The sequence below is a fragment of the Podarcis raffonei genome, chromosome 15, assembly GCF_027172205.1.
Source record: "Podarcis raffonei isolate rPodRaf1 chromosome 15, rPodRaf1.pri, whole genome shotgun sequence".
NCBI classification, from domain to species: Eukaryota; Metazoa; Chordata; class Lepidosauria; order Squamata; family Lacertidae; genus Podarcis; species Podarcis raffonei.
Window position 1 is genome coordinate 13,843,851 of NC_070616.1, and position 13,959 is coordinate 13,857,809.

The 13,959-nt window shown below is 49.8% G+C and overlaps 1 protein-coding gene across 2 annotated transcripts in view; it reads left to right on the top strand.

Annotated features, from left to right (window-relative positions):
- AP2B1 (adaptor related protein complex 2 subunit beta 1) overlaps nt 1-11,806 on the top strand; it is a 57,227-nt gene extending 45,421 nt beyond the window's left edge. For both annotated transcript variants that reach the window (XM_053366936.1, XM_053366935.1), the window contains exons 19-22: nt 1,356-1,440; nt 3,119-3,205; nt 10,416-10,570; nt 11,385-11,806. In XM_053366936.1, the coding sequence (XP_053222911.1) occupies nt 1,356-1,440; nt 3,119-3,205; nt 10,416-10,570; nt 11,385-11,459 (402 nt within the window). In that variant the 3' untranslated portion in view covers nt 11,460-11,806. The remainder of the gene's footprint in view (nt 1-1,355; nt 1,441-3,118; nt 3,206-10,415; nt 10,571-11,384) is intronic.
- Nucleotides 11,807-13,959: the final 2,153 nt, after the last annotated feature.

Sequence of the window (13,959 nt, forward strand, 5' to 3'; positions counted from 1 at the left end):
GCTTATTGGGCAGTGCTTTTAAGGATCCCTCCAGTCCCCTTTCTTACGTGTCGGAACTGCGATAACTCAAAGGTAGTATCCCCATGGAGTTAATTGTTGCCCATTGGCTCCCGCCATGTTGGATCTGTGCAAAAACTTTCCAGTGGCAACATATCCTCATAACAGGTCTTTCCCTAGGGAGGGTTTTCCAGTGAGACTTCTTGTTTCTGCTTCCGTATCAGGGAAGGCAAATAGGTAACTCCATCAGAGTTGAGTTTATCCATTGTTTCCCACTGCTCTGCTTGTCCCTGTGTTTTATGTTTATATTGCAATGGCCATTGGCCACAAACAATAATTGAACTTCAACACTGCCCTCCACAAGGCAGGGGGTCTGGAGGGTGGGCAGGATTGCTTTGACTACGGGCACCGAGGGCAGCTGCACGGGAAAGCTTCCTTGTACAGTGGTACCTCGGGTTAAGTACTTAATTCGTTCCGGAGGTCCATTCTTAACCTGAAACTGTTCTTAACCTGAAGCACCACTTTAGCTAATGGGGCCTCTTGCTGCCGCCGTGCTGCCGGAGCACGATTTCTGTTCGCATCCTGAAGCAAAGTTCTTAACCCAAGGTACTGTTTCTGGGTTAGCGGAGTCTGTAACCTGAAGCGTATGTAACCCGAGGTACCACTGTATTGAGTCAGACTCTTGGCCTGGTACTTAGTTCAGTACTGCTCACTACTCACTAGTGACTGGTCCCTTCTGCATGCCAAGCAGGCGCTCTTGTCACCCAGCTATTTCCTTTTCCATGGAAACAGAAAGCCCAACTGAACTGCTCTCCTTCGCTGGAGGTTTTTAAACAGAGGCTGGATGGTCATCTGTCAGGGATTCTTCAGCTGTGATTCCTGCATTGTAGGGGGTTGGTTTGGATGACCCCTGGAGTCCCTTCCTGTCCTACAGCCCTATGATTGTTTAGGATTTATTTCAGAGTGGCAGTGGAGGATGCAGAGACACATTAAGTGAAAAGAGCAGTGCTTTTTTTCTTAAAAAATGTTTAGGGGTACTCTCATTTTCCTACTCATATTGAAATACTGCCCCTCAATGAGGCCAAACTCAGATTCACAAAATGTTTAGGGGCATGTGTACCCCTGCGTCCCCCCAGGGAAAAAAGCAGTGGAAAAGGGGTTGCAGCGTTAAGACCAAAGGGGTTGCTCAGTGCTAAAAATGAGATTGGTGGGGGAATTCTCATTTCCTAGACCACCTTCTGATTCAGTTTTCCCCCCCTAGGAAACCCCATCTCTTCCCCCCGCCCCTTGGTGACCCTTAATTGGAGAAGCGGGATGCCAATCACTTTCTCCCTCTTTCTTCTTTCTCTTCCTGGCAGGTGGCTGTCAAGAACAACATTGATGTCTTCTACTTCAGCTGCCTTATTCCCCTCAACGTGCTTTTCGTCGAGGATGGCAAAATGGGTAAGTGGGGCCTCTTCCGTCGCTTGACCTCAGGCGGAGGGCAAAGTGAGATGTCGAGGAAGGGGGCCAGTCTCTTCTGCTTCCGCCAGATCCAGATCCGTCTGGGAACAAGAGTGGCAGAGGGGAGATGGGATGGGTAAAGAGGAAGGATGCCCTTCAAGGCCAAAAAGGATGCGATCGACATTTATTTATTGACATTTATTTATTGAGCAATTTTTAGTCTGCTTTGTACTTTAAAGCAATCCCTAAGCGGTTTACGGTATCCTAAGCATATCACAAAGAAATACAATGCGATTTCACGTTTTTTTAAAAAGCAGCACAGGATACTATATCATCATAAACACGAGTATAAACTCAAACGACTAATGTTTGGAAGACACACCTCTTTACCTGGCCCCAGTGACACTTGAGAGATTTAGGACACACCCTGTTCTTGTAACTGTAATTTGTTTCAAACTGTTCTTAATATTTTGTTTTTGAATTGCTATAACCCATTCTGAGACCTTCTAGTGAAGGGGTGGGTAAGAAATTGAATCATCATCATTATCATTATTGCTGCTGCTATTATTATTATTATTATTATTATTATTATCGTTATCATCATCATTATCGTTATCATCAACATCTACTAGCAAAAAATCAGTACCAGAAATGCATTAGCAGCCAGTGGAAGTCAGAGATAATAGCTGTAATAACCTCGTGCCTGGATTACTGCCGTGCATCCTATGTGGGGCAGCCCTTGAAGACTGTTTGGAATCTGCAGTAGGTGCAGAATGATGTCACCTGGTTGCTGAGTTACACACCATTTCAGCGTCAGATTATGCCTCTTTATCGTGATCTGCATTGGCTGGCTAGTCATGTCCAAGTCCGTTTTAAGGCGTTGTCATTGACTTCCAAAGCCTTAAATGGCTCAGGGCCTAAACACTTGGCAAAACCCATGTTCCAGTTATGGGCAGCTCAGTCATTGACATCCTTGGAGGGGAGCCTTCTTGGGGTGCCTCCTGCGAGGGAGGACCTGAGGGTGGTGATACAGTCAAGGACCTTCTCGGTTGTTTCACCCTCCCTGTGGCACTCCCTGCCACTGGAGGCCTGTCGGTCATAATCTTTACTCCAGTTTCACTGGGTGTAAAAAGGCACACCTGTTCTCTCATGCTTTCTTGAGGTTATTGCCAGTTAGGACTCGGGGGAAATTTCATCATGGAACCATCTATAGGATTGCTGCTGTTTTAGAAAATGGTTTTATAGTTTTAATTTACTCTGTTGGTGTTTGACAGTGTGATTTGTGAACCATTAAGGATTTTTAAATTAAGAGCGAAAGAAAACAGCACGACTCTGGATTGACGTGTGGCTTAGTGCCCTGGCGGCAGCGTTCTGCAGCAACTGTAGCTTCAGAGCAGTCTTCAGCTGAGATTCCTGGATTGCTGGGGGTTGGACTAGATGACCCTTGGGTCCCTTCCAACTCTAAGATTCTATGATTCAGTGGTAGCCCCACATTATGGTAGTCTAGCTTAAGAGTGCTTTTCATCTGCTTCTTGCATCTTTCCCTCTGGGTGTTGGGTTTCAGAAACTGCGCTGCCTGAAATATGGCCCAATGACTGGGGGAAAAACTAGTCTGGATGGAGAGATGTAAGGATGTCTCAAACAACTCTTGCGTTTCTTCTCTCCCACCCACTAACAGAGCGTCAAGTTTTCCTCGCCACATGGAAAGACATTCCAAATGAAAACGAGCTCCAGTTCCAGATTAAAGAGTGCCACCTGAATGCTGGTAAGTGATATTTTTTTAAAATAAACAGTCCTGCATGTGGGGATCTTTGTTAAGTTTTGATTCAATGCACTAAAAAGGTAAAGAGACCCCTGACCATCAGGTCCAGTTGTGGCCGACTCTGGGATTGCGGCGCTCATCTCGCTTTATTGGCCGAGGGAGCCGGTGTACAGCTTCCGGATCATGTGGCCAGCATGACTAAGCCACTTCTGGCGAACCAGAGCAGCGCACGGAAACGCCCTTTACCTTCCTGCCAGAGTGATACCTATTTATCTACTTGCACTTTGACGTGCTTTCGAACTGCTAGGTTGGCAGGAGCAGGGACCAAGCAACGGGAGCTCACCCCGTCGCGGGGATTTGAACCGCCGACCTTCTGATCGGCAAGTCCTAGGCTCTGTGGTTTAACCCACAGCGTCACCCGCGTCCCCTAAATGCACTATAGTACCACTTTAAACAGCCATGGCTCCCCCCCCAAAGGATTCTGGGAGCTGTAGCTTGTTAAGGGTGTGAAGAGTTGTTAGGAGACCCCTATTCGCCTCCCAGAGCTACAAGGGATAGCTCAGTGGTCAGGTATGAGATGCTTAATCTCACAGTTGTGGGCAAGCCCCACCTCGAGCAGAAGATTCCTGCGTTGCAGGGGTTGGACTAGATGACCCTCATGGTCCCTTCCAACAATTCTACAAATTCTCAAGCGTTACCTACGATTGAATTTTATACTACTATGGGCTTCCCATGGGGGCATCTCTTTGGCCACTGTGACAACAGAATGCTGGACCAGATGGGCCCTTGGCCTGATCCAGCAGCCTCTTCTGATGTTCTTATGCTTCATTAAAGGGTTTTTAAAAAATGGTTTCACAACCTTGGGGTTTTGCTAAGTCGGCTGATTGTCTCCCTCCTGTGTTGATGGTGGGGGTTTGACTACATGCAGATGGGTTTTTGGAGAATGGAGACGGCAGGGAGCCTCCTGTGGCAGGCACAGTCTATCTAGAACAGTCTCAACCTCTCCCCTGTCTCCCCCTCGAGGATGCTTCCCATTGTGGGCTCCTCCACAAGGTGTGCCTCCTTTAGGGAAGGTTCTCCTCAGCCTCCCTTAGCCAGTCCCTTTGCCATCGCTGGCAGGTCTTAGGAAGATGTATTACAGGGAACCCCCCATTTATGCGGTGGTTATGTTCCAGGGCACCACGCGTCCAAGGGAGATTGCGTACATCTGAAACACCATTTTAAAAGCCTGCAAATGCCCTGTTCTGTCCCTTTTTGTGACGTTTTGGGTCATTTCCGGGTTTGACGTGTGCGCGTGGTTGTGCACACATTGAACACACCTGTATATCAAGTCAGACCATTGGTCCACCCAGCTCAGTACTGTCTACACTGGCAGCAGCTCTCCAAAGTTTCAGAGACAAGTCTTTCCCCAACCCTATTTGGAGATGCCCAAAATTGGGACCTTCTGCATAGAAAGTATGGCCTGTTCCTTAAAACCTTGTCCTTATCCTAAAAATAAAGCAGGATTCCATCCTTCATGGTTCAGAACAAAGGTCTAGTTTAACTAGGAATATAGGAAGCAATCTTATACAGAGTCAGACCCTTGGTTCATTTAGTTCTGTATTGTCTACACTGACTGGCAGCAGCTTTCCAAGGTTTCAGGTGCGGGTCTCTCCTAACCTACCCAGAGAAGCCACAGATGGCCTGGGATTTTCTGCATGACCTACATCCCTTCCCTAATCTGCCTTTTATGGAGTCTGCACTCAATTGTCTGCATTGACTGGCACCTGCTCCCCAGGGCTTCAGGGAAGAGTTATTCCCAGCCCTACTTGGATATGCACCGGGGAATGAACCACGCGAAGAACACGGCCCTCCGCCGATCTTTGCCTCTTCCCCTTGTTGGAGATACTGCCGTCTCCAGCGAGCTCAGCAGCCTGATCTCAAAGCACAGAGTAAGCGGAGAGGAGGAGCAGGCCGGGAAGCCGTCCTCTGTAATTGCTACAGGGGCAAGGCATTAGCTTCCAAGATAGGGGAAGCCAGCCAGAACTGATAAGAAGAAACCAAAATCATGTTTATCAGGCATGACCCACTTTTCAGGCTCTCCACAAGCAGAGGGAGACTGGCAGATTCTCTTGCATGCTACTGCTTCCCCAGCGACAGCTTCATCTCAGAGATGCCTCATCTCTCTGCCACGGTTTTCTGGGGTGTGGGGGAGAGGCAGGCATGGTCTCCCTTCTCCCTGATCTGGGGAGGTGGCTGCGGAGAGCTTTGAAGCACGGAAAGTTTACTGACCATGTTACCAAAGCAGGATCAGAGCGATCCACACTTCAAAAGTCGCTGCTCTTTTCTCAAGTCCCAAGCAAGACAGAGAGCTGAAAAGCTCTGTTTGCACCAGGTGAGCTGGCCTTGCCCAACAAGCAAGGCCTGGAGCTTAAAGCTATTTTCATGCAGGGTAACCCCAAGCAGATCTGGGGCAAAAGGAGCTTTTTAAAGCTCGGCTTTGCTAGCTAGGCAAGGCCTGCTTGGTGCTCCAGCTCTGGGAGGCTAGGGATTCTCGTGTGAGATTTCTTCCCACTCACCTGCTAGCCACAAGGCAGCTCCAAGGGTTAGGCTATATGCAATTTTCACGTATACATGTAATCCTTGGAACTGAACCCCTGCATAATACGAGGGATTACAGTGTATGCGGTATATAAATGTGGATGAGAGTATACGCAAGCACACAAAAATCTAGTTATCTAGCTTTGTATATATGCATTACACACCCATGCCACGATTTCCAGCTTGGCAAAATTTGTGCCACAGATTATTCCATTTGCATTCCTAGGAAGAAAATTAAGATCCTGTTAGTTAGCTAGTTTTCTAAATGGCTTCAGTTGCCTTATAATGAAGGCGAAATGTTCTTTTTCCGTGGATTGGGGTTTTTCCTCTCTTTCCCATTCTCCTCCTGACAGCTGCTGCCTCCCAACCACTTCCCTTGACTTATTTTTTTTTAATAAAAAAGAGAGAATAATAAAGAGTGTTCCAAGGCGCAATTATCATCACGCAGGAGAACAAAAGGCAGCCTGCGGTTTCCGAAGTAGGAAGGTCACACAATAGCAGGCGCCTGGGAGGGGTCTTGAAGTCAATGGATGCTCAACACACACACACACCCATTTCCCTGCCTTTGGAGCTGTTTTGAGCAATCAATAGCAAGTTGTTGGTTTTTTCCTTGTTCCTGGGCTGCCCCCTCCCGCCCCGTGCGAGAGCCACCCCCTTCGGCAACGACAAGGTCACCCTCTGCGGATGACTAAGCCCTTGAAACATGTCAGCAAAGCCATACACATTACAATTAAGTAAACAGCGGCAGCGCTGCCCTCCTTTGTGTTGCTATCAGCCGGGGGTTTCGTTTTCCACATGTCAAAGTAACTTCACTGAGCGGCAACCGGGGCGGGCAAGAGGCTCTATTTAAAGCCCTGTCGTTGCTTGCAAGAGAGCGGAGGATGGAAGCAGGCGGGGAGGGGGTTTTCACCCCCCCCATTGTGTTCTCTTGGAAGCTTCAGAACGGCCTCCTTTGAGAAGGGTGTCAGCACCCGCTCATGATCCGGCGAGGGCCATTCACTCACGGCTCCATGCCTGGAAGGAGTGCAGAGAGGCACAGTGGGGAGAAGTGGGAGGCCGGTCACCTCCCCTCGAGAAAAAGGATCTGGTGGAGTTGAGGAAGAGAAAGGGAGCCAAAATTATCAAGGAGCAGCGTATGGTACCTTTTGGTTTAGAGCAGGGGTGGCCAAGTCCCAAGAGACTGCGATCTGCTCACAGAGTTAAAAACTGGCAGTGATCTACCCGCTTTTTCGGGGGTTCGGGTCAAAGTTGTTGAGTTTTTTCAGGGAGGAGGTAAAGTGTTGAGCTTTTTCTAGGGGAGCCACAGTTGTTCAGCTTCTTGGGGGAGCCAGTGATCTACCACTGATCTACCACAGATGTCCAGTGATCCACCGGTAGATCACGACCTACCTGTTGGACATGCCTGGTTTAGAGAAAAGGCGAGGAGGAGGTGGCACAATAGCAGCTTGTAATGTTATATCTGGCATGGAAAAAGTGGAGACAGAATAGTCCCTCCCCACTTTCCTAACGCTAGAACTCGGGACAGAGAAAAGAAAGGACTTCTTCACGGAGCGCAGAGTTAAACTCTGGAACTCCCTCCCACAGGAGGCTGCGATGGCAACCGACTTGGGTGGCTTTAAAAGAAGATTGGACAGATTTGTGGAGGAGAAGCAGTCAAGGCTTCCCCCTAAGGCTTCTGGGAGCTGTAGTTTTTGTTAAGAGCACTGAAGGTTGTTAGGAGACCCCTATTCCCTTTCCAGAGCTACAATTCCCAGAGTTCCCTGTGGGGAGGTATTGATCATTCAGGCGCTTTGAGAATTGTAGCTCTGGGAGGGGGGCAGAGGTCTCCTAACACCCCTCACCATCCTTAACAAACTACAGCTCCCAGAACTCTTCTGGGGAAGACTGTTTCAACTTGCATCGCAGTGCTTTAAATGTGCCAAGTGAGTCTGGCACCAGTCACAGAATATTAATTGCATGTTTGAAATAGTGGGCTGGACTGCTTTTCTAGAATTGGTAAGGTATGGCCTTGTGGTGCCTGTTGCTTTAAGGAATTGGCTTTCTCGTACGCTGCTTTGACAGGCTCTGTGTCTGAGAAGCGGCTTACAAATCCATTAGACGAATGGACCTTCCCGTTTGCCAGGCCATGCACTCCCCCCCCCCCACTCCAGGCCTGCGAAAGAGCCTGAGGGGTCTCTAATGCTGTTTGTGCAGATTTGGGCAGTGGAGAAAGGAGCCGGCGTCAGATCGGCAACTCTTTGGTCCCCTGCCCTGTTTGCCGAGGGCTCAGCACCACTTGGAGCAGGTGCCTGCTTCTGAAGACAGCGGGGCCCCTCTGCCACCGGTCACGTGGGCCCGAGCCGTTTTGCCTTGTGTGTCAGGCACTGCCGGGCAGCGTTGCCTAGCAACGCTTCCTCGTTCCCTCCGAAGCTGACATCAGCCTTGGCATGACAGTGCCGGGAAGCGGAGGTTGGGGCGGTGGGGGGAGCTGGCATTGCTACCTGTGAATGAAAGGGAAGAACTCCGAATCTCCCAGCGCACGCCCTTCGTAGTATTTTTCAATGGCTACTCGCCGCAAAGGCTAATGCTCCACAGTCAGAGGCAGGGGTGCTTCTGGAAACCGCAGGAGGGGAAGATGCTCTTGCGCTCATGTCCTGCTTGCGAGATTCCCTTTGGGGCATCTGCTTGGCCCCTGTGAGAACAGGATGCTGGGCTAGATGGACCATTGGCCTGATCCTGCAGGCTGTTCTTCACTCGAGCTGCTGACTCTGCTAGGTGCTGCTGGACAGGATGTGAAACTGCCCCATGGAGCTTGCAGGCGCTCCCAATTTTGGATCACCCTCCCTGGAACCTGCCTAAACAATATTTTTCTTTGGCACTCTGGGCATCAGAAGTGCTGACATTGGCTTGCAGTTTTCTTCCAGCGTCCATAGTTTTAAAAAATATTTTGTTTTGTCATGGTTGCTTTGCACCATTCCGAGATCCATCTGTGTGAAAGGGAGCATAGAAATCAGTAAAAGAAATGGAATGATAAATACAGCCGAGGCAAAGCCAGCGTCGCAGGCTCCGAACCAACTGCGGTGTTTTAGGAGACGGGGGGGTGGTCGGCTTTTTTCAAACTGCCCTTCTCGGTTTGGCCCATTTCAGACAGTGGGCAAGTTCAAATGCATGTATTGATTTTTTTTTAAAAAACCAAATATATTCCCAAAACTAATCCTTTTTGAGGCCTTTCCGTGCCTCTCACTCACAATTCTGGTGACCTCATAAGGTCAGTTGCTATGAAGGCTGGCAGGCTCAGCCATTTAAATGGGTGGAGATCAGTCAATGGAAACTTCAGTTGCTCGGCAAAGGAATTAAGATGTGAAGCAGCAGGGCAGAGAAATGACCCTGACCGCCCTACCTGTTTCTTTTTTGAAACTCCTCTCTTGTTTCTGGTTTGGCCAGGGGAGAAAAAAATATCGAACTTTAAAATGGCTTTTCCTTCCTACTGGAGCAGAGGTGGATGACCCCCAAGGTCCAGGTTCTCTCATTTGCAGGCTTCTGGGGGCCACGTGGTGGCAGTGTGCAGGGCCAGAGGGAAAAGTCGGTGGAGCACTGGAAGCAACTCTTACTGTTTTGTAGTAGGCTGTCTTCCAGCCTCTCCAAACTCAGAAGTCTTGGTAGTGTAGTCTGCATGAGTGTGTGTGTCTGTGTGTGTGTGTGTTGGTTGCAAAGTAAGGGGTGTTTTTTTGCAAAATTGGAAGTGTTTGCCACACCACCATCCTATAAACTGAGGATTCTGGTTTAGATTTGGGGAGTTGGCTTTTGCAAGGCGCTAGTCCCCTCGCAGGGTAGGATGAGGTGGGCTTGGCGAGTTTCCCACCCTGCTCCCAAAGCCCCATGATTGCAGCCTGCTGTGTCACCAGCTGTTTTGCAGCTGCATTTTTAGGTGGGCTGTGCGGGTGTCATTTCCCTGGATAAAGTTGTATGGAGGGAAGGGGGCTTTAGCCCTAGGAAGGGATAGGCACTTGTGTTGTGTCTCTGTTTCCACAGCGACCAAAGACAGGGAAGCCCATCAGATTGTGAACATGGTGTGTGTGTGTGTGTGTGTGTGTGTGTGTGTGTGTGTAGATAGATGAGTGAGTGAACCTTGTGTGACCCCCTGCAACCAGCCATTCCAGAGTCTAGCTGGGTGTGAGGCATTGATCTGGCCCACCCGGCCGTGCCTTCCACATTCTGCACCTGGGGAAGCCCAGCTCCCGTGCTGAGAAGGCGTGCATAGCCAGCATTTTGTGGAGAGGATGCTGTGTCACGAAATGTGGAGTTTCCTGGCAGTTAATGAGAGAGTTGCACGTTAAGCAGAGCTCTGGGGAAGTGAGGCTAGTCAATGGTGTGCGGATGTTTCTCGACGGCACTGCAACTGAGCAGCACTCGAATGTTTCTGGGGGTGAGCTCTTTATGTCTCTCCTCTGTGCACACCCACTCATGCACACATCCGGCCTCTGGAGAGTGTGTCAGGAGCAATGCACAGAAGAAGAGTCTGCTGGACGAGGTCAGGGGCCAGGCTAGCCCTTGTATTCACAGTGGCACCCCCACCCTGGTGAAGCACATTACTGGCTTGGATCCTTTGTGTGATCTAATGAGGTTTTTCTTCCTTGTTTGCCCTTCCGCCCAGACACCGTTTCCAGCAAGCTCCAGAACAACAACGTCTACACCATCGCCAAGAGGAACGTGGAAGGACAGGACATGCTGTACCAATCCCTGAAGCTCACCAATGGCATTTGGATCTTGGCTGAGCTGCGCATTCAGCCAGGGAACCCCAACTACACGGTAAGACCCCCACTGGCAGGGCTGGCCTGGGAGTATTGGGGAGAACATGCATCAAATGCTGGTGCGGCCTCCAGAGCCTCACTGTCCTCCCTTTCTCATCTGCCGCCCAAGGCAGCCTAATGTTGGGACCAGCCCTGTGTCTGGGGGAAGAAAAGGCACAATAAATTTCTGCCTTCAGATTTATTTGTTCATTGTAGAAGACCTCAATGCGGTTTACAAAAAGAAAAATCTGTAAAAGCAATTAAAAAGAACAATTCAGATCATTTAAGAAAATTGAGACCCGTTCTAAACTAAAAAAAAATCAACATTTGGCATGTCTGGGGAGGCATTTCTCAACAGAAATGTTTTCAGCAGGTGCCGAGAATTGAACAGCGAAGACACCTGGCTGGTGCCAGTCGGTCAAGAGTTCCAAAGTTTAGGTGCTGCGGTGCCGAAAATTTCATTTTGTACAACTGCAGAACGAATATGATGTGCCCCTGTAACAGTGCCAGTTCCGCAGATAGAAGCTGTCGAGTGGCAAGGCGATCTTGCAGGCAAACTGGTCCCAAGTTGTTTAGGGTTTTACATACTGATAGTAACACCATCAGCATGGCCCAGCCGCCAGCAGGTCTTGGGGCAGAAGTGTTAAGGGCTGACAGGGTCTTGCTTGAGTCAGCAATAATTTGTAAACCTCAGTTTGGGGAGTGAGGAGGGAGGAAAAAGAAGGCATTTGAAACCTGTCTCAGCAACTTTATGCCTCCCCGCCCCACCTCCCAGGTGCCTTCAAATAAACCATCCCCCTTTCCTTCTTCTCATGCCTCTTTTTCTCCCACAGCTCTCTCTGAAATGCCGAGCTCCCGAAGTCTCCCAATACGTCTACCAGGTCTACGACGCCATTTTGAAAAACTAAGCCCGTCGAAGGCGCCGCCGCTGCTGACGGCCGGCCTCACCGCGCAGGGAAATCGGGACGGGGCTGACTCCAGACACTCTGCCGCCCCCATTTTGCCGGTGCAGGCCCAGAACCCTCTTGGCGTGGGGGGAGGGGGAAAAAAAGCTCTGTGTTGTTGTCTAAGATCTCGGTGCGACGCGCTGAGGCAAATCCAAGGTAGCGAGTAGTGTCCACGTTGCTGGTAACTGTAGGGGGGATGTCGTCCCATTTGATACTTTTAGCATCTGTGAGGAGTTTGTAACCACTTTTTTTGCGCCACCCGTTGTTTTTCTTTTTTCTTTTTGTAATATAATTTCATTTTAACGCCAGTCCCGTTGCCACGTCTTGTCTCGCTCATCTGTTCCCCGTGCAGCTTCTTCATCTTGTGCCAACGCTTTGCGTTTTCTTGAACCACTGTAGGCCTCTAGTTGACACTTCAGAACATGCAGTCTCATTTTAAACACTCGAGAGAGACACGCACACACACACACACACACACACACACACACACACACACACACCATCTCTGCCCAGCCTGAGAAAAACCATTCGCATCGCACTTTATTCTTTTACATTTGTGTACTTATGATGATGATGATGACGACGGTGATATTATTATTTTTCTGCAATTAAACCAGCTGTCTCAAGCAGGCGAGGCTGAAGGAAAGGGCATCTGAAAGAGAACAGCCTTGTAAGAAACAACACCGAGTATTGGTCAATTTGGTCTTTAGGAACTGGCACGTCTCCCCGCCCTTAAATTTGAAGTGTGCTCTCTTCCCACCCTGGTTGAAAATCCTGCCTGCTGCAAACATGGCAGTCTTTCCTGACCCATGGAGCTTTTCAGCATGAGCAAAGGACCACCCAGAGCTGTGTCTTACAGCTGGGAAGAGACTCCATTTCTAGGGAACCTCAGGAGGTGTGAAAGGTCAGAGAACCAGCTCCAATATGCGCCTGCATGCATCTCACAAAAGCTGCTTTCTGGGGCTGCATTTAATGCGGCTGCCTTTCCTGATGGTATGGCGCATGTATGGCATTATTAAGGAAGTGTGGGGCCCTCTCCACATAGGGGCCAAGTCCTTCCTCAAGGCCGAGTAGGGTGCAGTCGAAGAGGCACCCAGTTCAAACTGCTGGCTAGCATCTGTTATCGAGGGTGGTGGGGCGTCTGTGGCCCCTCCAGAAAGTGTCGCTGGGTTCCGACTCCTATCAGCCCTTGCAGGCAGGATGGCTGATGGTCAGGGAAGGTGGGAAGCTGGAGTCCAGCAATATCCGGGGAGGGAGAGCGCACATTTTGCCAACCCTAAACTTAAATGTGCCCCATTGCTGAGGAAAGGTTAAGATGATCCTCCCTTTCTTGCCCTCTTTCCTACTGCCACCTCCTCGCTTCACCTTAGGGAGCAGATCCTCGATATCCAAGGGCCCTCTGTGCATGTACAGTTTTTGGAGCAGCGCCTGCTTCATTCACACCCCCACCCTCCCGTTAGCTTTCGGCAGAAGATGGAGGCACCTTCCTTCTTCTGCAAGAAGGAGAAGAAAAGAAGAAACAGGAGAAGAAACAAGGGATGGCATTAAGCACTGAGGGAAAAGGGGGAAGGGGTTGATCCATTCGGCCTCTTGCTGCTTCATTGGCCCCCGAATCCATGACATGGATCCAGTCAAATCCAGTGGAACTGACAGGAAAGCTTATTCACCAGAACCGAGCTGGGCAAGGGGGACAGACAAGACTGTTGGTTGCCAGCACTTAAAAACAAAAAAAGACCCTGTCAGGGGGAACGGGACATTTAGAGGGCAAAAAATGTGCCAGGCGACTTCCTTTACTGCCGCTTAGAACTACACAGGAGCTTAGCTCCCCCTAGCAAGAATCATTGACATGTAAGGAATCCCATAAGAATAATTTTCACGGTGATGGCTTCGTGGCTGCTGTCTCCCCGGGATCTTTGGGAAGCGTCAGCCAAGGAGCTGGTCTTCTTTCTGAGGCTCTGAAGGCCCCAAGATGGCTATCCAATGGGCTCCCTCAAGCAAGCCATGGGGCAGCAGCCTTATACAGGAGCCCCACCCCCACCCCAGGGGCTCAGTAACCTCACTTTTGCCACCTGCCTCTGATTGCCCAAGCTGTGCTATTGAGCACCAGTGCATGGAGAGGGGGCTGTAGTCTGTGGCGGACTATCTCCCTTCAGGCCTGTTCTTGTGGGAAAAAGGTCAATGTGGCTGCCGCTTGGGTCGCTGCTGCTGCTGCTGAGCTGCTCCAAGAAACAAAATGGGATCTCACAGCAGTTGCAGTTTGGGGCAGGAGATTTGGGGAGCTTAGCTCAAGCGTCTTAAGGGTTGAGAAGGCCAACAGTGCCTCTGAAATGTTGTCGTTTGGGGCCAAGATATCTGCAGTAGTGAAAGGTCTGAACTTGGAGGCCAAGGAGAACATTTGGGCCTGATCCCCTCTTTACTCTCTTTTTTGAGCACAAGGCTGCAATTATTCAGCCTTATTGAG